Source organism: Python bivittatus, unplaced genomic scaffold (genome assembly GCF_059951505.1).
Source record: "Python bivittatus isolate LINGU-HERP-01145 unplaced genomic scaffold, Pbiv_v1 ctg000220_np1212, whole genome shotgun sequence".
NCBI classification, from domain to species: domain Eukaryota; kingdom Metazoa; phylum Chordata; class Lepidosauria; order Squamata; family Pythonidae; genus Python; species Python bivittatus.
Window position 1 is genome coordinate 4,726,459 of NW_028277048.1, and position 22,640 is coordinate 4,749,098.

Genomic DNA, 22,640 nt, shown 5'->3' on the forward strand with positions numbered 1-22,640 from the left:
GGAGGACAGAGGAGCCTCTTAAAGAAGTAGTTACAGGTCTGTGAGAGCCAGACATCTTGCTTGTTTGTAGGTGACCAAATACTTATTTTCCACCATGATTTGCAAATAAATTCTTTAAAAATCAGACAATGTGATTTTCTGGATTTTTTTTCTCATTTTCTCTATCATAGTTGAGGTATACCTATGATGAAAATTACAGGCCTCTCTCATCTTTTTAAGTGGGAGAACTTGCACAATTGGTGGCTGACTAAATACTTTTTTGCCCCACTGTAGGTGGAAAGTGAACACATTTCATCAATCCAAGTTTCAAATCAGTGTGTGACACCCTTTCCAAGGGTTCTTATGTGCATTTTCAACTTTGTAGTTGCTCTCTTTTTCTAACTTTGTGACTTGAAATCATTGTCAGAACTGAATTTGGGAACACTGATACAGGTAGTCCCTAGTTTAAGAACGACTTCCATTCCCAAGGTTTGTCCTTAAATCGAATTTGTGTGTAAGCCAGAACAGCCTTATTGTATAATACTGTATAAGTAGTATTGTGTAATGAACTCAAACCATTGTATATTTAACTCGAATCATTGTGCATTTAACTCAAATTTTGCTACAATAGGCTCCATTCTTAACTATGGGTCGTTAACTATGGGTTAACTATGGGTCCTTAAACCAGGCATTCTTAACCTGGGGACTACCTGTCAAATTACAACTCTCAGATTTCCCTGAGAGTTTTAGTTTAATACATTTTGAGGACACCACTGGGGAAGATTAATGGTGTCTATTACTAGCTGTGAATCCTTTCAAATAGTTAACAAAGATGCAAGCCAAAAAGACAGTTTTAAAAAAAAATCTGCTATACAGTACATGTTCAAAGTTAACTAGAGAACTAGAATACACCACACAAAACAACAGATTCATATTGGGAGAGGTTTCTGTTGTCCTCTATGTCCATGTATGTGTATAAGTTCAAATTTATATATTAGAACAGAAATGTAATCCCTCCCCCCATAGTGGGGAGAATGACCATACAAATTTGGTAGGTTCTCTGCCTCTTGCCCAGGTGTTCACTACTGCGGGGCAACCCCAAAGCCCCTGATGTTTTCTCCCTCTTTAAGTCAGACTTGGGTTAGGCAGACTTTCAAACAGAGGAATGGACTCTGGAAAGAAGAACCGATGAGCATCCAACCTCTGTTGCTTTATGTCAAATGACACTACTGAAAAATCAAGTCACCACTATAACCATGTTGACTTCCCTTATTAGCCAGACATAATTTCCACCAACTTCCTCTTCCTTTTTTGAGTCCTTGGGCAACCATGAAATGTTCGGGGGTTGGGGGGGGAGGCAGAAACATTTTATTTGCACTGAGGTAGGACAAAAAGACAAACCTTCCTTTTTCTTTCTTAGCTTCTCCAAACTTTGCTGTAAATGAGAAAAGGCTCGGCCTGCCTTCCAACCTTCTCAATTAATGGAGAGGCAAGGAGATTTCTGCAGGGGTAAAGTGAAGGTGACCAGTTATGAATGTCTGTAAGAATGGTCACGATTAATGGGAGATTTATGGAATCCTACTCAACAGCAGTTTTATTAGCTGAAGCTGTAAACAGTACTGGTGTATGATCTATACAAAGTTTTCACTTTAAATTACTTAATGGTACAGTATTAGAAGTCAACTCCCGTGATTTCCAGACAGTATATTGGATTCTGATTATAGGTGTTAAAGCCCAGACAGCTGGAGAATAACAGGAAGCTGAGCAAAAGGAAAATTGTTAAGGAACAGATAAACCAGGTGCACACCCACACCCACACCCACACCCACTCCATTATTCATAGCTTTTTGTCCTATCCTAAATTTCCCCAACCATCTGAGATAGCGAATTGTGGTAACCAAAGGAGAAAGAACGATACAAAGGTCCCTTGAACAAGCCTTGCAGAAACAAACATGCCTGGTACCAGAGCATTCCCATGACCACTCTTGCTTTTTCAACCACCTTCATCTCAGCCAAGGCATTGTAGGAGACTTTCCCTGTGGATTGGACTTCATTCCACCACAAGCAATAAAATGCCTTAGATCATCTGTGATTATGCATCTCTCAATCTGAAAATTTCTCTTCAATAAGATGACATATATTATTGTATCTACAGCGCAGTTGTAGGGATTTTTGCCTGTCTATGAAGATCTTCATGCCCATTGACTGTTACTAAACTAAAGCTATCTATGGGTTTTTTCCAATTTTCTCAGGGTATGTTTGCCTTTAGGTTAGACAGAGTGTTTGGGGATAATAGAGATGTTGTGATGGCCCTCCATTAGTCGATTATAAAGCAATTGGTATCAATTCAAAGAGAATTTGGTCCTTGGGTAATATTATCTCCCAAACACCCTGGTGAATGGGTGTCATCTAAAATCTTGGCAATATGGCAGGACAAACAGACTTTTCCTAGGAGGAAATTCTATAATCATAATCAAGACGTGACCACAGAGAAGGCTCTATTTTGAACAACCATACTGCGGCTATTCCAACAGGTAGAACCAAAACCAGGAGCTCCTTGGAAAATGTCAATACCCAGATCCTTTGATATTAAGTGGGGTCAAAGTCTTCAGGAATTTGTACAGTAATATCAACAACTTGAATTTGACCTGGTTGTTCACTGACAGCCAGTGCAATGCTTTAAGGCAGGGGTTCTTAATCTGGGGTTCCAGGATAGATCTCAGGGGGGTTGTGAACTTGGATGGGAAAAAAACTACAACTTTATTTTTACTATTTTCTTTATTTTATGCGTTTAAATATATTTTTCTGAGAAGGGATCTGTACATTTATCAAACTCTCAAATGGGTCTACGGTACAAAAAGGTTAAGAACCCCTGCCTTGAGGACTTCTCTTATAGAATACCATGTAGCTGCCCCTTTAACAATCTGAGAGCTGCATTCTGCACTGGTTCAGCTTTCAGACCATCTTCAAGGGAACGTCATATTGCCTGGATCCACTCAACCCACCGCACTGAGTGGGTGAACCATAAACTGGCTGATCACACTTTAGCCTAGGTTTGTGCATACCCATCCACAGAGACAGCGATAAGGCAACAATTCACACCACAGCCTGGCTGGGTTCGTACAATACTAACATGTAGTTAGCTGGTATCTATCTGAGATTATTAAGGCACTGATAACTGAAACTATGCTAATCTCATTGAGGAAAAAGTATAGCTGCTAGACCTCTACCAACATTTCTGATTCCAAGAAAAACCCCAAACTACATATTTGTTTCTTCAGGTAATCTATCTAATTCCAAATCTAAATTCTATAGTTAAAACTGCTTATATGCATACTGTAGATATCTTGTGTCCAAAAGAAATGCAGCTTGGACACTCTTATCCTGTTTCATCTTCTGCCACCTGAGGTTACAGGTAAGCTATCCAAAAGCTTGATAACTACCATATACACTGTGAATCATTACTCATCCTGGTTGCTGAAATCTCCAAAAATGGGGTGGGATTATGGACCTCAGAAATAATCCATCCTCTCAGAAAAAGAGCTAGGTCTGGTGCTATTTTAAGTATGCAGGAATGAAATTTCTTTTTAAAGAGCAAATTAACCAAAAATCATTACTATCAATTGTTTAATGTTTCATTTGTGAATTATGTGTATTTAGGGGCCTAGTTCAAGTGCTGATATTACATTCTGTAGCTCTAGACTACTAAGAAATCCCAGGGCTGTGAGCCAAATTGGGAAATTTTAAAAAATGGCATTTGGAAGAAAATGAATGAAAGCCATTTCCATACAACTCTTGGGATTTTATTTCAGTTGAGCTTTCAAAAATAGGAGACTCATATGTAACTTTTGATTATCTGAGATATCCATCTTATAGAAACTCTCATACAAATATTCATCTTCATAGAAGACACTGCAGGAGGAGCCGCTCTATGCGTCTTAAGTGAGTTGCAGCTCACAAAAGCTTATGCCCTTTAATAAATTTCCTAGTCTGAAAAGGTGCTACCAGACACTTCATAGAAGAAACATTAGTCAGGCTGGGTGAACTAAAGTGATTCCTTACATAATTTCTTAAGACTTTATTTACATATCATCTGATGAATCATTATGTGACTTCTCATCACTCTATGATTCATAGCTGTCTCCAATGAGAAAGACAAATTAAGTTGGGAGTATTATAAAAAGTTCATCTTCAGTGCAATGGCTCATTCACACATTCCACCAAATGCAGAAACAATGAAATGGCATGTGCAATGCTAAATGTGATGGAAGAGAAAAAAACTGTCTCCAGAAGTCCCATGCTAGAACCTTATTGCAAGAGAATGTCATAAATCACTTTTACGGATTACATAATTGTTGGTTTTTATATTATTTTATTTTTTGTTGAAGTTTCTAAGCTGCACTGAAAAGAGTTATCATAAAAATATGGCATATATATATATATATATATATATATATATATGTATGTATGTATGTATGTATGTATGTCTATGTATAAAGGAATAAAGTGAGCACTTGAGACAAAACTGTGATTCCCTTTTCTTTGAAGGGAGGACTTTTTTCTTTGCATATCCAGAAGTAAAATATGATTACATGTTTATAATTCACATTCAGCATTTTCATAGTGCTCTAAAAAGGGTACAGCTGACTTACTCTGGTGTCAGGCCATGCATATACAAAAGAGCAGTGGGACTGGTTTTTTTTAACAAAGGGGACCTGTGAATTGGAAGTCCCTTCTCCTTCTTCACACTGCTGCTTCCAGAACTTTTACTCCCAAACTGATTTTTACTCCCAATTACTGTTTCATGCTCATTTACAGGACTAGAATATATAGGATAATGAAATACTGGGAAATAATTTATAGGTATGCCATATCTGGACTGTAAAATTCCAGATGATCTCTAGACAACAACAGGGAGGTGGCTTTCTGTATCTCTTTGCTGCCATCTATACTTTGGACCTTTTCAGCCCAATTATGGTATGCCCACCCTTTCACATGGGAGTAAAACCTGACTGCATACTGTATCTTCAATTCTTCTAGTCCTGGTACCCAGTAGACATGCTGGCTAGGGAGAATAGGGGCTGGTATCCAACCAGGGCTGTGATAACTTTGAAAACGATTAGGAAGAAGCGGTTCAGACCTCTTGCAAGAACAAGCACAATTCTTTTCGGCCTAAAAAAAAGATGATGATGCTCATTAAAGGAGCTGCACTTCTTTTCAGACTTGCATGGAAAGTTGAAAAAAAGTCAGGCTGCTTTAATGAGTAGCAGAAAGATGCTGTGTGCCCAAGGTAGAAAGCATTTGTTTTGGATGTATGCCACACTAGATCCAACATATCTGGAGGGCACCAAGTTGAAGATTAATGGACAAGGAATGTGGCTGCAATTATCAAATCTGGGCTAGCCTTTAATCTGCAGATATTTCTCCAAACACTTAAGGAAATCATAACCAAGATTTGGAAAGTAACAGGATTTGTTTTTTGAAAACATTTTGCCAAGTCCAGTACCAAAGTACAGTAGAATTCCTGCTTGGATATTAAATCCACTGGAGCAGTTTTCCAGTTTTCAGCCTAACCCACCTTGTCAACCTATTGTGAAATAACATGGGGTGATCCTTACATACGCTGCCCAGAATTCCTTAGAGAAAGAGATAAAAATGTGAGAAATAAATAACCATTTCAGTCAATTTACAAATTAGGAATATTCTTCTGTAAGGTTATTCTTGATGATTTTAGGACACAGCTTTCCTATAGATGGAGCAATAGGGCAGAAGATATTTCCCTGTCTCCTCTCTGGTTCATCACCCTTCTTTTGCTACAAATACTGTACTGTTTAAGTCTCCCAGCAATTCTGTGCTTAAACGGAGCCTAAACTTGCTCTGTTAAGTGTCTTCTACTCTTGTAGTTCTATGCAAAGGATTATTGTAGACCACCTAGCCACTAGGCTGAGTTATACCATATGCAGTACTGTGCAAAAGTTTTAGGCAGGTGTGAAAAAATGCTGTAAAGTAAGAATGCTTTCAAAAATATATATTGTAATTGTTTATGTTTATCAATTTACGAAATGCAAAGTGAGTGAACAGAAGAGAAATCCAAATCAAATCAGTATTTGGTGTGACCACCCTTTGCCTTCAAAACAGCATCAATACTTCTAAGTACACTTGCAAACAGTTTTTGAAGGAACTCGGCAAGTAGGTTGTTCCAAACATCTTGGAGAGCTAACCACAGATCTCCTGTGGATGTAGGCTGCCTCAAATCCTTCTGTCTCTTCACGTAATCCCAGACAGATTCGATGATGTTGAGATCAGGGCTCTGTGGGGCAAAACCATCACTTCCAGGACTCCTTGTTCTTCTTCCCGCTGAAGATAGTTCTTAGTGGCATTGGCTGTATGTCTGGGGTCATTGTCCTGCTGCAGAATAAATTTGGGGCCAATCACACGCCTCCCTGATGGTATAGCATGATGGATAAGTATCTGCCTGTATTTCTCAGCATTGAGGACACCATTGATCCTGACCAAATCTCCAACTCCATTTGCAGAAATGCAGCTCCAAATTTGCAAGGAACCTCCACCATGCTTCACTGTTGCCTGCAGATGCTCATTATTGTACTGCTCTCCAGCCACAGCCAAATATTTCAAATTTTGACTCACCAGTCCCAAGCACCTGCAGCCATTTTTCTGCACCCCAGTTCCTATGTTTTCATGCATAGTTGAGTCACTTAGCCTTGTTTCCATGTCGGAGGTATGGCTTTTTGGCCACAATTCTTCCAGGAAGACCACTTCTGGCCAGACTTCTCCGGACAGTAGATGGGTGTACCTGGGTCCCACTGGTTTCCACCAGTTCTGTGCTGATGGCACTGCTGGACACCTTCCAATGTCAAAGGGAAGTAAGCATGATGTGTCTTCCATCTGCTGCATTAAGTTTCCTTGGCCAACCACTGCCTCTACGGTCCTCAGCATTGCCCATTTCTTTCTGCTTCTTCAAAAGAGCTTGAACAGCACATCTTGAAACCCCAGTCTGCTTTGAAATTTTTGTCTGGGAGAGACCTTGCTGATGCAGTGTAACTACCTTGTGACTTGTTGTTGTGCTCAGTCTTCCCATGGTGTTTGACCTGTGACATGAAACTGTCTTCCACAACCTCAGCTTAGTAGCAGAGTTCAGCTGTTCCTCACCCAGTTTTAAGCCTCCTACACAGCTGTTTCTGTTTCAGTTACTGACTGTGTTTCAACCTACATATGAAATTGATGATCATTAGCACCTGCTTGGTATAATTGGTTAATCATACACCTGAACTCTAATCCCACAAGATCCTTGACTTTGTGCAAGTGTACAAATTCTGCATGTGTAAGAATTGATGCTGGTTTGAAGGTAAAGGGTAGTCACACCAAATATTGATTTGGATTTCTCTTCTGTTCGCTCACTTTGCATTTTGTAAATTGATAAACATAAACAATTACAATATATATTTTTGAAAGCATTTTTACTTTACAGCATTTTTTACGCCTGCCTAAAACTTTTGCACAGTACTGTACATCTATGTTGATTATTCCCTTGCATTCTCCAGGACGTGTACCTCTTGCATATGTCCACTTTCCCATCTCATCTTTCTATTGAGCTATCAATCCCAAATCCCTCCTTCTAATTACCAATGTTTAAACAAAGGACCCACTCTCTCTATAGAGATCGCTGAGACACACAGCTAACCCAGCTCAAACTGAGCCTGTCTGGTGGAAATACATATATTCCTAGTATGTTAGCACAGCAGAGAGAAGTAAAGGTAAACAGTAGCAGCGCCACAACCCTTAGAGATCTGCAGAAATAAGAGTGCAGTTCTGCAGCCTAGCAATCCTGCAACTGTGTTGTATTGGGTGCATAGCGCATATTAGAAGCATAGTATCTGCATCCATTGCTATGCTTTACACACCACTGCCCTCCCATCCCAGTGGGAACAGTATTATTGCTGTGCAGTGAGTTATCATTTGCTGTGATAGATGGGAGAGGGAAGAGTTTTTTATGTCACTTTGTTTTTCATACAGTCATCTCCAAGACCAGAACCTCTTTCAGATTCCTAGGTGCCAGCTGTGATAGCACGAACACAATGAAGACCAGAAGCCCAAATCCCTGCTCCACCTAACCCCCTTCCTTTCAGCCTCCAGGCACCTTGTCTTTCTGAATCAAGAGTAAAACGCCTTTGGCTCTGCATCTCCCCATCTTCTACCATCCGGCCCCTCCCTCACCTTGTAGCATCCCAGATACTCTCATCCTCCCTCCAGCCCCTTCTCTGGTCTCCCCACCATACTCAGGCACCCATCTGGGTGTCCAGCAGCCCCGAGCAGTTCACAGAGCAGATGATTCAGACGCTGGGGGACCCCTGGGCTTAAATCTGGGAGACAGGTAGGGAGGAAGACAAACCAAGAGGAGGAACACAGCATTTCTCTATAGGCTGGGTTGCCATTCATATACATTGGCTGGCTGTTGCCATGGCATCCTAATCTTCACAAGTCCTTCTCCCAACCCCCACTCCATGAACTGCGCCACATCCCCGCCAGCCACTGCAGCCCCACCCCCAAGAGCCACCTCCCCAGGGATCCTGAGCTGCCTGGCCAGGATTTGCAGGGGGGGGATCACACCCCACCACCCCCACAGACAAAAATAGCCTTACAGCCTGTGAGTTTCAAGGAAGCAAAAACGAGTAGGATGCAGCAGGAGCAAGGAGGGGAAAATAAAGGAAAAGAGAGAGATGGAGAGCAGGAGGAGGGGTGGGGAAGGAAGCGACAGAGGCATAAGGATGGAAGAGCAGAAGCAGAGGGGAGAATGGGGAGGGGCCATCAAGGGATGGAGAAGGAAAGAAGATGGAGGGATGGAGGCAAGCACTCCCTTGGTGCATTTTTTACCTTTTCGTGCGGCGAAACATGCTGCTGTCAAGGAAATCGGGCACAGAGAAATTGGAGAGCGCTGTCCACAAGGACTCAGACATCATCCCCCGGGGGGGCCATAGTGGTGAGTCTGGGAGGGCTGTCTGCTGCTGAAGCTACTTCTCAGCCCCACTGGAGCAGGAGTGGAGGTGTGGGGGTGCGTGAGGAGCCTTTCCTTGGGAAGAAGAAAGGAGAGCTGCAATGGAGGGGGGAAGAGGGAAGCAAAGAAATAGAGAGAGTGCAGGGAGGGGCACAGAGAGAGGGAGAGGAGGGGGAGGCGTGAGGGGGCGGCGCTGTATGAGCGGCGATGTGTGCTGGAGCACACACTGGAAGTGCCTCTGCTCTGCATATGGGTGTGGGTTGTGTACACACACATTTGCTGTGTACAAAGACTAGCGTATAAGAGGTTCATGCGTTATCCCTTCCAGTCAAGGACCCACTTCGCACAAATAACATCCTACTTTTCTACAAACCACCCACTACTTCTTAACTACATCTGTATATATCACTACTTGGAATGCAAATTGGTCCTGAGCTGTAAAAAATCCAAAGGCTGCTTATGGACATCTCTAGACATGCACAAGATGCCTGACTGCATGTGATGCTGTAAGTGTTGTCAGGGGAAAAAAATGGCACACTACCCAAAGTTGGAACACAACTGATTGCTTAATTTTAGGATTTCAAGCTACCCAATCTGAGCTGAAGCTGATTCAACTAACAGACAGCAACTGATCTGCGTGTTAATGCTACATCTGGGAAATGGTACACCTGTCATTAGATGGGTATGTTTTTGGCCAATGCAAGCAGCTTACAGTAGTCCCAAGGAGGACCCATTATTTTCAGTGAGACTCAACAAAATCATCTGGAGATGGATGTTAATCTGGTGCTTGGGATCAGACCGATAACAACAACAACAAGAACAATTTTATTAAATTTATATGCCGCCTGACACCCAGCGCTGACCTCAAGGAGGCACTGTTCACAACTAATTTTCCCCATGCAGTTGACTATGGCAACTGTCCAATAATGAGTGAAGTCATGCAGTGGCTAAAAAACTGAGCTGTGAAGGAAGCCCCAGGTTCAGATTCTGACTCCATCTTACAGGTGTTTTGCATTTTGCACTTAATAAATTAAAGCAGACTTCTCTCACTGGCTTGTAGCTCTTCAATACCCTGAGCCATGCAAAGCTGGAAGTCCTGGAAGTTGAAGTCCCATCACATCTGAAGGGTATTGGGTTGGGGGAAGGCTATTTGAGAGTACGGTATTGACTAGCACTTCAGGAATACATTTACCCAATAACTTAGATTAGTTTTTCTATCCTGTTTTGCAGAAGCTGTGACTTTCCTTCCCACTGCAAATAATCTATAGGCTGGGAACTGAAATGGAGAAAGTGACTCTTGTAAGTGGTAAATCAGTCCAAGGATTTGTCTGCTTGAGCAAAGAACTACCACAAGTAGGTTTCAATTATGATTTTGAGCAAATTCTTTTTTGCATCTTTCCACCACTCTGCCCCACCTGCTTCCATCTCTTTCACTGCACGTTCTCGTTCCTAATTGTGCAAATGGTGAGCAAGAGACACATTTCTTTGCCTCCCCTCCCCCCACTGATAGAGTGAGAGAAAAAGCAAATGCTGTGTTTTATCTAAGAGGGTAGTAGAATGTGATGTAATGGTTAAGGCACTGAATTAGGATCAGGAAGATCTGGGTTCAGTTTCAACCTCATTCATGGACGCTCCTTGGATTCCTTGGGATATAGGTGGTTCATAGAATGCAAAGGTCCTGTTCATAATATGCAATGTATGTCACTTTGAGCTCTTGGAGAAGAGATGGGATATAAATCTAGCCAATAAATTCAATAGTAAATAAAACATAAAGCTGATTCAGATATTCAGCTGGGATGGGGACTTGTGGCATAATCCTCCAGATACCAACAGGGCTCTTTGGTAAGCACCTAGAACAGTGCTTCTCAATCTTGGCAACTTTAAGCTGTATGGACTTCAACTCCCAGAATTCCCTTGCCAGCATGCTAGCTGGGGAATTCTGGGAGTTGAAGTCCATACAGCTTAAATTTGCCACGGTTGAGAAACACTGAGTTAGAGGGACTTGCATGAAGGAGCCCCATCACAACATTTCCATGCAGATGGAAGATTTACATGTAATGAAAACAACTAAAATAAACACCTTCTATTTTCTAATTCCTCATCAGAGTGAGGTTGGTGAACAATTAGGCTAACAATTCCTGCTGGTTCATTCCTGTAACTATAAACAGTACCACAACACACACAGATTTTGAATCCATTCTTACTGCTATACAAAGTCTGGTTGAAGTCTTCATATCTAGAACAAAATCTGTGAACCAACTGTGAACCATTCATATCTGTGCTACTCCAGAAGGCAGTGAATAAAATCCATACACACTGATATATACCAGCCTCCAATAACATTCTCATATCCTCTTCTGTAGTTGTCCGAAAGGGAAAAAAACATAAATGCATAGAAAATTTTCTTAAGAGATATATGCAAAAACACACACTAATGTAACAAATGTAAGAAGAAATACCATTATGTACCACACTACTAAGAACCAAGCACATGCATGTCCACATAAGTATTCCATGTTAAGGTAATGTCAATATTAACACATTCTTATTCCTACATGAATGAAGAAAGCTTTCTTAAAGGTATGATGCTCATTAAGGTTGGCTTACTTTATTTTGCCATTTCATACATATGGACCACATGCGATGCTACTGCATCCAAAGGCATGTTGGAGAAATTCTTCCATTTTTGAAAAGCTGCTGCCTAGCCCGCAAGGTTAAAAGTATTTGGAAAAGAGCTGAAAGCTTGAATCAAAATCTTAGAAACATTAAAACCTTGTCCTTGGCTTTCCTTGCCTTTACTCTCATTGGTCATCTATCCCTAATACCTCTGCTCTTCACTTCTGATGTATTCAATGCTCTTGACTTCATCTTAGTGTCATTTTAAACCAGAACACTGCTGGGAAATGCAGCAAAAAACATGCATTAAACACAGCACTGGCATCCAGTTTTGTGCAAACAGCATGTTGACTCTGTAATGCAACTGAAATGCAAACAGTGTGTTATGGGGTAGGAAATGTGGGGGGAACTGTCATTTTCTAGCCTCTGTTAGCTCAGTTCTGGTCTAGCAAAGGGTTGCAGTTAAAAGTTGGAGAACAGTTTTGTGCCTAATAAGGGCAAGCTGCTGGGCACAACAAAAGCACTGCCTAATAATAATCAGCCATGGTGGAGTGGATTCAACACAGGGCATGGTGGTTCTGCTTGAATAAATACAAGGGCAATATTAGGGCATATTGTTAAAAGTGTGGCTCCATTTGATTGTTTTTGTCTCTACTGACAAGTTGGTGTTTCCATACATGTATGTGAATGAAAGTGAAAAACTGTACTCTGGAATCTTAAAAAATAATCTCCTACATATAAGGTCAGTTTGGCCCTGAACTGCCTTGCCTCCTGAACTGCTTTGCCAGTCTGTGTAAAAGTGATGCTGCTAGAAAGCTGGAACAGAGAAAAACGTGACAGATCATGTTGAGGAAAACCCAAGGCTTTCATTTTATGAGGCAGTCTATTCAAATTCCTCCAGAAATGAATTAAAAAGCACAGTTCCTCACTTTTTTGGGAAACCACAGATGTCCTTGTGATACCAATTGGCAATTCTTATCTACTGTACCTTCATTTCAGATTTACTTGCATGCACAGCAACCTACACAACACACAAAAAGCTGTGCTTAACAGATCTGGAAGCATCAGGTAAAGAATAGATGAGAGCATGCAAAGACATTTAAGAACCACCTTAACTACATATTGCCCGCTTTCTTCATTTTGTAAGTTGATTACTAGTCAAATATGAATTCCACAGAACTAAGTTTCCCTCTTGTGCAGCCTTTTCTCATCTAGCATCCTATAGATGTTTAGAATGATCACTTCTAGAATTCCCAGCTAGCATAGCCTTCAATTCTGAAAGTTGCAGTTCAAACACACCTGCAAACTACCAGATTTGGATGAATCTTTGCTAAATAATCTATACGGATTAGGAATTTCAGAATAGCATCTTTTTTTGCATCCCTCCTATTTATTTCTCCATGTATGGAGGAAATGCAGCAGTAATGATCTAAAAGCTAAAGTGCAAACAATGTTAAGGGATCATACAAATTCTCTGGATAGTTCATTTTGTGTTAATTCCAACATTGGATATGGCATGTCAGTTTTTAAATTAAACAGTTTATTCAGGAAGGCAGATGCTTTTCAGAGTATTTGAGCACAGAAGTAAAAGGGATGTACATCCCACAATTTCCTTACTATACAGTAAAGAAGTGAAACAGATAGAATACTTTAACAGAACCATTCAATAGGATAATCATCAGCCATTAGATATTCCTTCTGAGACTGCTGCATTCTGCTTACCTTTGAAGCACAAACTCAGCAACTGGAATCTGCTGAGAAAACCTTGCTCTTAAGGAATACAAACTGATTGCTGATAAAATGGCAAAAAGTACATGTGATGGGATTGCCCACAGGCTACTTAGAAGAGTGAAGACAGAAACCTTGGCCTTAGGCACCCATATATTACTGTATTCCATGAACGGATTTCCAAGAAACCTAGTTGCTATGCAGGAAAAAAAATATTCTAAAATATTTGAAAAAAGACTTTGGCTATGTCCTCAGTTGCATTTAACCAAGGTACTATCATACCTTGGCAACAACAAATGTCTCCACAATGTTGCCTTCGTGTTATGACAGCCCATGAGTGAGACAGGTTTAACTCAGCTATTCTGAGGTTAAAGTACCATTCCTCCCCCCGTTTTTTTTTTTGGTCTCACAGTGTTAGATTCTTCTGCTGCTGTTTTGCTATTTGCCTCCTAAAGAGCTGGACTTAGCACCATGTGAAACTTTAAGAAAGTTACTTGGCTTGTAATATTATACAGCCTGAAATAGCCTAACAGAAAAATAGCATAACAGTCTGAAATAGTGTAATAGTAAAATGCCAGGACCAACACACTCCCTTTTGTCTCTAAAACAGAACAGATAAAAATCTGCATGTCAGCAATTGGTGACTACATAGAAAAAGAAAAGGAGAGAAATCCTAAATAAAAGTACTATCCCCCAAGAACAGTATCAGCAACTCAATTTTGTTCATGATTCTTGTGTTATGCCAGAGTAGAGTCTGAGGCTCTTCTGCACTGCCTTAAGTTGCTTGACTCCCATGTGGGAGTGGATGGAAAGGAAGCTGGCTTAAGACATCTCTTTTCAGATTTCCTCAGCTTTGGCCACTGCAATGGTCTGGTCTTTTGTCCAGATCTGCTGACCATGGCCTCTGATTGGAGGATTCTTTATCCTCCCACAGCCATGCTGGGAAAGCCATGCTGGGTGGGTCTTTATGGACATGTGGTCTCCACGGTTAGACCTTTTGTATGAGCCTCCCAATGAACATGTAAAAAAAAAATCCAGTGTTTCACTGGTCCATAGGTGAAACTAACCAAACCAAACCAAACCAAACCAGAGGTTCCCCAGTCAAGGTCCCTTCAGAAGGTAGCAGGCAGCCCAGCAACCCAAGGCAAAATGGCCATGGTGGGCACTGACCAGTAACCAACGAGGTGGAGGCATTCCTGCCACAGTGCGCTTAGCCTATTTATTTATTTACTGAATGTATATAGTCGCCCATCGCATGCATGTGACTTTATTAAAGCATAGCAGGCAGACCAGACAGCACTATTTGTGCTGGCACAAGTTGGAAAACATTATTTTTGTTGCACAGAAGGAAAAAACAGATGAAGGTTGTCTTCCCACTGGTCTGGGGGCACAAAGAGGACGACGTTATGCCTCCTTGCCCTCAAGAAGCAGTCAGCGGCCATACCTGTGTTGGGGCAACCTGGCTGTGCAGATCAGCCTTAAAAGGAAGGGCAGACCGACTGACAGACTCTTGCTTTCAGACCTACCCCCTTCCTGCTACAGTGCCCTTACTGGTGGGTATTGTTCCTGCCAGCAAGTAATATCTGATAAAAGGGAGGGCAGCAAAGCCAGAGGACTCAACCAACCTCTTTGGCTACCATGTGCTACACATACATCCATGGTATAACATCATTCAGCAGTGACTCAGAACAGACACAAAAGAGACAGGAAAGCAGGCAGCAAATTTCATTTCAATATAATGTGCTGTGAATTCAAAGGTAGGTGAACAGCTCTTCAGTTCATAAGGAGAAAAGACCCTTTGTCCCCAATGCAGAGTAAGTATTCAAATTGGGTTTAATAACGAAGTCTGTCTATTAAAGTAGGATATGGGCAGGCTGGGAGGAAAATAAAAGAATAACCAATAATAACAGCAGAAATACTGAATGTTAGTCGTAAAAAGGCTTTTAAAGACTAACATTCGAACGGCTCCTCTGCTGAGTCTGCTAAAATTCTCCTCCTTTAGTTGTGCTCAAGGCTTAACAGTTCTATATTGGGTTCTTTACCAAGCCAACTGCAGACAACAATTGTCCTCAACTGCGGCTTTCCAGATGTATTGGAACTGCCATTCTCACAACTCCCAGCCAGTACAGCCAAGAGGCTATCAGATTAGGGAAAGCTGAAATACAGCTTCTGCCAAGGATGTGAAGCCTGAAAAGGGGATCATGCACACAATAAGGAGCTTTTAAATGCTGTGTGCACAAAAAGCATTAGGATGGGAAGGTTTTGCCACCACAGGAGTCGTAAGTTTAAATAAACTCTTAAGCTAGGGAGACAGCATAGATCCCAACAAAGTCCCCCTTACCAGGATGGGGTAACAACAAGGCTATGATAATTCTCTCTCTGGAATGTTCTTATCAGTACAAAATCCTTTACTTACCTGCTGCTTTTCCTGGGCAAAGGGAGGTCCTTCTGGAAAAAAAAAAAAATCTCCATTAGTTACAGCTCCAAACTGAGAGGCAGGAAAGGGGAAACTGACTGCTCATTTTCACATCCTATTCTCTATGAAGAGAAACAGTAAACAACATCAGTCTTTCCCATTTCTTGAATAGTCTTGTCATCAAGAGGGTATTCCAGTTCATACCAATATAAGGAAAAGGGATTGCTCATGTGGAAGCCAGTTGTTCTGCAGGCAGTGGGTCACTGCAGCTAGTCAACAATTCTTTTCTTCAACAACGTCATCTGGAAAGTTATATCAAGTTAACAATAAAAGCCAGAGATGTAGAGACAGACTAGATTCCACTGGCAATTGCCCACAGTTAAAAGTGCAAAACGAGGGTGAGGAAATCCGGTAGGGTTACAGCAGCAGCTAACACAAAGCAGCTGAATCTGTGATGATACAAGAGAGGTTTTCAGAAGATTGAGGCAAGGATGCACGTTTGTTATGAATTCAGAAGAGCAGAGAAAAAAAGGAAAAAAAGGATGATGATTTGCACATAATTCAGCCTCCTCAGTTATGACCTTTGTGGGGTAGACATAATTCTACCTCTCATGGTTGGGAAGTTATAAGTATTTAGTCACTGCAAGTCTGCTGAAATCTCAGAAGCTAAAGTGATTATTAGCAATTACTTTCACTTCTGAGATTTCAGCGGACATGCAGTGACTAAATACAGTTCCTGTGGTCCAAGGATGAGGCATTCAAATCCTCCATACATTTATCTCCTTGCCTTGAATAAATGATATAATATGAACAAAAAAAAGTGGAGTAAATTATACAAACAATGGAAATTAAGCAAATGAAATGACTTTATGCTGTGTGCCTGCATTGAAAACTTTTTCCCTGGGTGTTTGGATTATCATGGGGGTAGAATTTTAATTGTGGAGTCTTTGGTGCTGAGCTTGGTTGTTTGATTGCAGACATTTCATCACCCAACTAGGTAACATCATCAGTGTGAGTGAGTGAGTGAGGGGTTTGCTCCTTGTTTATATGCAGTAGCTTGCCCTGACAATGTTGGTGGGGGTGTGGTTTTCTCCTTGATAGTTCTTTGATTAGGGTATTGTTTTCTGCTTGACTGTTTGTCTCCTTGGTAGTTCTTTGATTATTTTTTGCTTGATTGTTTGGTGTTAATCCCTGCTTATCTGGGTGTTGGTTGCTGGAGAGGATGTGTTCTGGTCTTTTTGCTTCCTTCTTAGCTTTCTTATTGCCTCTTTTGAATGATGTGTAAATGTGGTTTATCTCTATGTGTCTACTGATGGCTGACATGTCTGAGTGCCAAGCTTCCAGGAATTCCCTAGTGTTTTTGGATTTAGCTTGGTCTAGGATGTTCACAGTTTCCCAGGTGAAACTATGGTTGAGTCTGTCCATGTGTTGTGAGATTAAGGAGTTTTCATCATGGTGGCTATTACAGCCCTTATACTGTATATTGTAGATAACTCCTGTTTTTTCTTCTTGGGCTATTGGGTCTCTTGGTTTACTTAAGATGTCTTGGAGGGCTTTAGTTGGTTTGTGTGCTACAGAGATGCCATGTGATTGTAATAATCTGTTGTATGTTTCTGAGATGTTTCTGATGTATGGCAGTGTTATCCTTTTCATAGCTTGTGTTGGTTGTGCTGTAAGTAAGTTGAGTGGTCAGACACGTTTTGATAAAGTTGTGTGAATATCCATCTTGTGGGAGGTTGGGTTGTTATTTTGGTAACGGAGTATTTGGTTAGTGTTTGTTTTTGATAGACTTGTTTCTAATTTGCCATCATTTCCTCTGCTGGTGAGGATATCCAGGAAGGGTAGTGTGTTGTTGTTTTCTTCTTCCCTTGTGTTGTGTAGTACTGTGTAAGAACATTATTCAGACAAGCACAAACACACTGCAGCAACCCAGAACACCAGAAAAAGGAAAAAGATCACCTATACAACATCTTCCAACAAAACAGATACCCACACAACTTTATCAAAAAATGCCTGATCACTCAACCACTACAGCACAGATATGAAAAGGGTAACACTGCCATACACCAAAAACATCCAACAGACTATTGCACACAGCATCACCATAGCACATAAACCAACTAAAGCATTCCAAAAAATCCTAAGTAAACCAATAGCCCAATAGCCCAAGAGGAAAAAGCAGGAGTCATCTACAATATACAGTATAAGGACTGTAACAGTCACCATGAAGACAGACAGGCAGAAGACTAGCAGAGCACATCCATAACACCAACTAGCAGTTGCAAATGATGTAACCTAGTTGGATAATGAAATGTTTGCAATGAAACAACGAAGCTCAGAGAGCATCAGGGACTCCACAGTTCAACCCTGAGCTACATATATTCTTTTCTAGAATTTTAATTATAAAATTACCACAGAATACGCAAACCTTTTTATAGGATGATGGACAGGAGAGAAAAGGGCTATTTAGGCAGTGTCATACATGAAAATGAAAAAGGAACAGAGCCAGAACGTACTTCTAGGAAGTAGGAAAAAAAATCCAAGAACAAGGAGGAGGAGTTATAGAAAAGCCTAAGCATTCAGAAGTTGGCATTTAAGACCTTGGCTGTTCCCAGAGATTAGGTTTCTTTAAAACATGGAAAGTACTTTGTTTCTCTGAGTACAACAGTGATAGATAAATAGATAGATCCATATATATATATATGGATATAAATTCTAGTTTCTTTCATAGTATATCTCATTATAACCACCAAAAAATGCAATATGAGCATTTTAGCAACTTCCTGGGAATTAAATGTATATATTTGAAGGAGAAGAGGCTGTCTATAAGAGTATGCAGTAGCTCTATTTATATATATATATATATATTTAAAAAAATTATATTTATATATTAAAAAAAATAAAAATTCCCCTCTCACCCCTACGGGTGGTACGTGTCTTCCTCAATCTCGGCTCCTCTACCAGGGGCCTGGGAGTTTGAGGGTTCTGAGCAGTATCTTAGCTGTTCCTAGCACTGCACTCTTCTGCACAGAGAGCTCTGATGTTGTTCCTGGGATCTGTTGGAACCACTCTCCCAGCTTAGGAGTCATGGCCCCAAGTGCTCCTACCACCACTGGGACCACTTTGGCCTTTACTTTCCACAACCTCTCTATTTCCTCCTTCAGGCCCTGGTACTTCTCCAGCTTCTCATGCTCCTTCTTCCTGATGTTGCTGTCACTTGGCACTGCTACATCTATCACTACCGCTGTCTTCTGGTCTTTGTCTACTACCATGATGTCTGGTTGATTGGCCAGTACCTGCCTGTCCACCTGGATCTGGAAGTCCCACAGGATCTTATTTATTTTTATTTATTTATTTATATATATATATATATATATATATATATATATATACACACACACACACACACACACACACATATACATACATACATACATACATACATACACACACACACACACACACACACACACACTTTGACAGAGATTTTGGATTTTCCATATTGACCACATGCCAGAACACATATTTGTAAAATCCAGTACAATTGCCAAAGAACCTATTTATTATTACTGTTCTAAAGCTTGGATTCCAATGGCACTCACTAATCCTGGATATTTTGGATAGAGCTACTGCATACTCTTATAGACAGCCTCTTCTCCTTCAAATATATACATTTAATTCCCAGGAAGTTGCTAAAATGCTCATATTGCATTTTTTGGTGGTTATAATGAGATATACTATGAAAGAAACTAGAATTTATTATTGTGTTAACTTGAGGTTTTCAAAGGAAAGACACTTTTGAAATCCCCTTTGCTTATTTTTCTGAGGGGATGAGAAAATGTCATATAAATAATTACAATAAGCAGAGCAGGACTCAAAAGTCTATTTTTTTTTCTTTTTGTACATACACAGTCCAGACTAGTAATCAAAAAACCTTATGGCTGTGTATCAGAAGTAGAGAGAAAGAAAGAGGGAGAGAGAATTTAAAATCTTCCCTAAAAGAAAAACGCCTGCAAACCAGCCACCTCCTTAAAGCAATGCTGCCTATGAACAATGGAAGTTGGAGACACGTCTGGAAAGCACCGCATTGGGAAAGGCAAAGGAAGAGGGCTCCTGAGGCACGAAATGGATTCTACTGCCTGTCCCAAAGCTTCATATGGCCTTGGATGAAGCCTTAGAAACTGCCAAAAGCATTACAATGTGGTCATTTTCCATGTGATTGCAAAGGTAAACTCATAAATACGTGATGGGAGTGCAATTCTATTAACTATCATTTTAATTCTGCTGAACTCTAAATTAAATAAAATCAAATTTAATGTTTGACTGGACCCCCCCCTTAATTTCTGAAGACCCTCATCCCAGAAAACACTGTGTAACTCTGCCCTATATAAGCAATTTCCAGGAATCGGACATTTATTACAGCCAAGACAGGTCTGAGGCAGAGTCCTTGTACCTCCTTGGATAGTTTGCTTTGGGTTTTTTTAATTCAGTGGGGCATTCAAGAAGGCTTTTGCACACTGGCAGTGGGAAATAATGTAACTGCCACTAGTTCAGAGTTCTCCATTATTCTGATATTGGTATGTCTGTAGCCATTACCGAGTGATTTACTTCTCCCTATCACAGTCACTTCTAATTATTTTTAAGGGCAAGAGCAAGTAATTTCCTTTGATAATGAAACCAACTAGCAATTGTCACCCTTCTTTTATTACAAGGCCTGGTAAATCTATGCTTTGTTACATGTTTTGGTAGGTGAGCCTTCTTCAGCTGAACAACGGACTGCAACTTTCAAAATCTTTGTAACTTCAAGAATTTTGGTTATAATATACAGATGGATCAATGGGAAAATATGTGGTTAAAAGGGTTAAAATTTACATTGTGTTATGATCTCAAAGAGAATTTTTATAAAATGATGTATCGTTGGTATATGACACCAGAGTAATTATCTAGAATGTATAAACGCACTTCAAATGTTGGAAATGTGAACAACATGAAGGTGGATTTTATCATGCTTAATGGACATGTAAAAAAGCTAAAAAAATTTGGATTCAAATACATACTGTGATACAGAGGATTTTAAAGATTAATATTCAATTGAAGCGAGAACTTTTCCTTTTAGGACTAATGGATAAATAGTTAGGAAAAAGACATGGAAGATTATTTCAATATATGATTACCGCGGCAAGCTTATTATATGCACAAAGATGGAAAGACTCAACACTACCCACTATGGAGGAATGGTTGATGAAATCGACAGATCTTGCTGAAATGGATAAAGTAAGTTCTTTGATTAGAGAAAAGACACTATCTACATTTATTGGTGACTGGAAACCCATTATGGACTTTTTGCATAAAAATGAAAAAAATGAACTTCTGATTTATGATTTTGATGATTCGACAGGATAGATTATAGAAAGAAAAGAAGCATGATGTAACTTTAGAGAGAGAGGTTAAAATATAATTGTACTTATAACTGCTGTGAAGAATACCAGAAGCCACTGCTTTGTATCTTTTTCTTTCCTTTCTATTTTTAACTTTCTTTTCTTGCACTTTTTGCTTTCTCTTTGCTTTCTTTTTCTCTTTTCTTCTTTACTTTATATTACTTTATATTAGTTTTCATCTTCTCTTTTAAAAGTTTTAATAAAAATTAGATATAAAGATTTTTGTAACTTCAGACATAGAGTAGATCAAATGTGTAATATACAGCCATATGCAAATGCCAAGTTTTGAGCCCACCATTTGGAGGTATGACAGTGATTTCCCCCCATTTTGAGGCATGAAATATACAATATGTAGTATAGGCTGCAAAATAGAGGTGCTGTGGTTAAAAAGCAAAGGACCCACTCCCAAATCTGAGGGGGGAAAAACCACAACAGAAAATCCCAGGCTCACCTATGTGCCCTGCATGGCTCTGCCCACTCGGCCTCATCTGCTTTCCCCAGAATCCTCAAGCACACCCAGTGCCTTATGATCTAACAATTCAATGGCTAAATGACAATCCCACCTAGTTCTTTTACAGAGCTTTTTATTTTCTCCTGACTACAAAAGGTAATAGTAAAAACAAGGCTCTTGGTGTAGCTGCAACTGGACTACACAAAGGAAACCCGCCACATACAAATCAAGATGGGATTTCCGGGGGAGGCATGACGAACTAAGCATGTCTCCAAAAGAGCAGAGATGACAACCACGGCAAAGGCTGAAGAACCACTGAGTAGACCGGTTCTTCGGAGAAGATGAGAGGATGGGAGCTCACTCACATGAACTCCAAATGACTGCTTCTTGTGAGGAGACCACAGGACAGCAGTCTCCCGTGGGTTTGAGCCCCAGGAGTCAAAGGGATCAGCCATCACACTCACAACCACAGCAGAGCCTTTTTAAGGACACTGGGTTCACTAACCTCACTTTCCAATCACTTTTGGAAATTGCCTATTTAATGCTATTATAGATCTTCAGAACAAGTTTGAAAAGCCACCTGGTGAGTTTATCTTCATTCTTAAACAAAAGAAAAATTAGCCATAAGTATATTTGCCTAGGCATAGCATGCTATATGAACACAGGAACTCTGTTTAAACTTGGGTTTAAGGTTTAGCATGTGGTGTGGATGCAGCCTGTGAGTCACAATCGCAAAAGCCTGTTTTTGGCAAAAGTCCAGCGCAAACTGTCTGATCTTTCTCTGCAGACTTAAGGAGGAGGAGAAGGAGAAGCAGAATCTTCTTCAGGAAAAAGACTTTTGGTAGCATCTGAACTAGATGGCTTAACATAGTTTGTGTAGCGGTGCATATCCTGTACATCCAAGAGGAAACAGAGAACCAATGTGTGAGGGATGCTTTACATCCTCTTGCCCAAGTTACAAAACCATGGGGTATTTCCTTCAAGAGGTGAGGAGGAAGA

The 22,640-nt window shown here is 40.4% G+C and overlaps 1 protein-coding gene across 1 annotated transcript in view; it reads right to left on the reverse strand.

Moving 5' to 3' along the window:
- The window catches only part of MAST1 (microtubule associated serine/threonine kinase 1), an 83,705-nt gene that overhangs the window by 46,501 nt on the left and 14,564 nt on the right, over positions 1 to 22,640 (reverse strand). Inside the window, exon 3 of the mRNA XM_088138470.1 lies at positions 15,753 to 15,784. Coding sequence (XP_087994596.1) covers positions 15,753 to 15,784 — 32 coding nt within the window. The remainder of the gene's footprint in view (positions 1 to 15,752; positions 15,785 to 22,640) is intronic.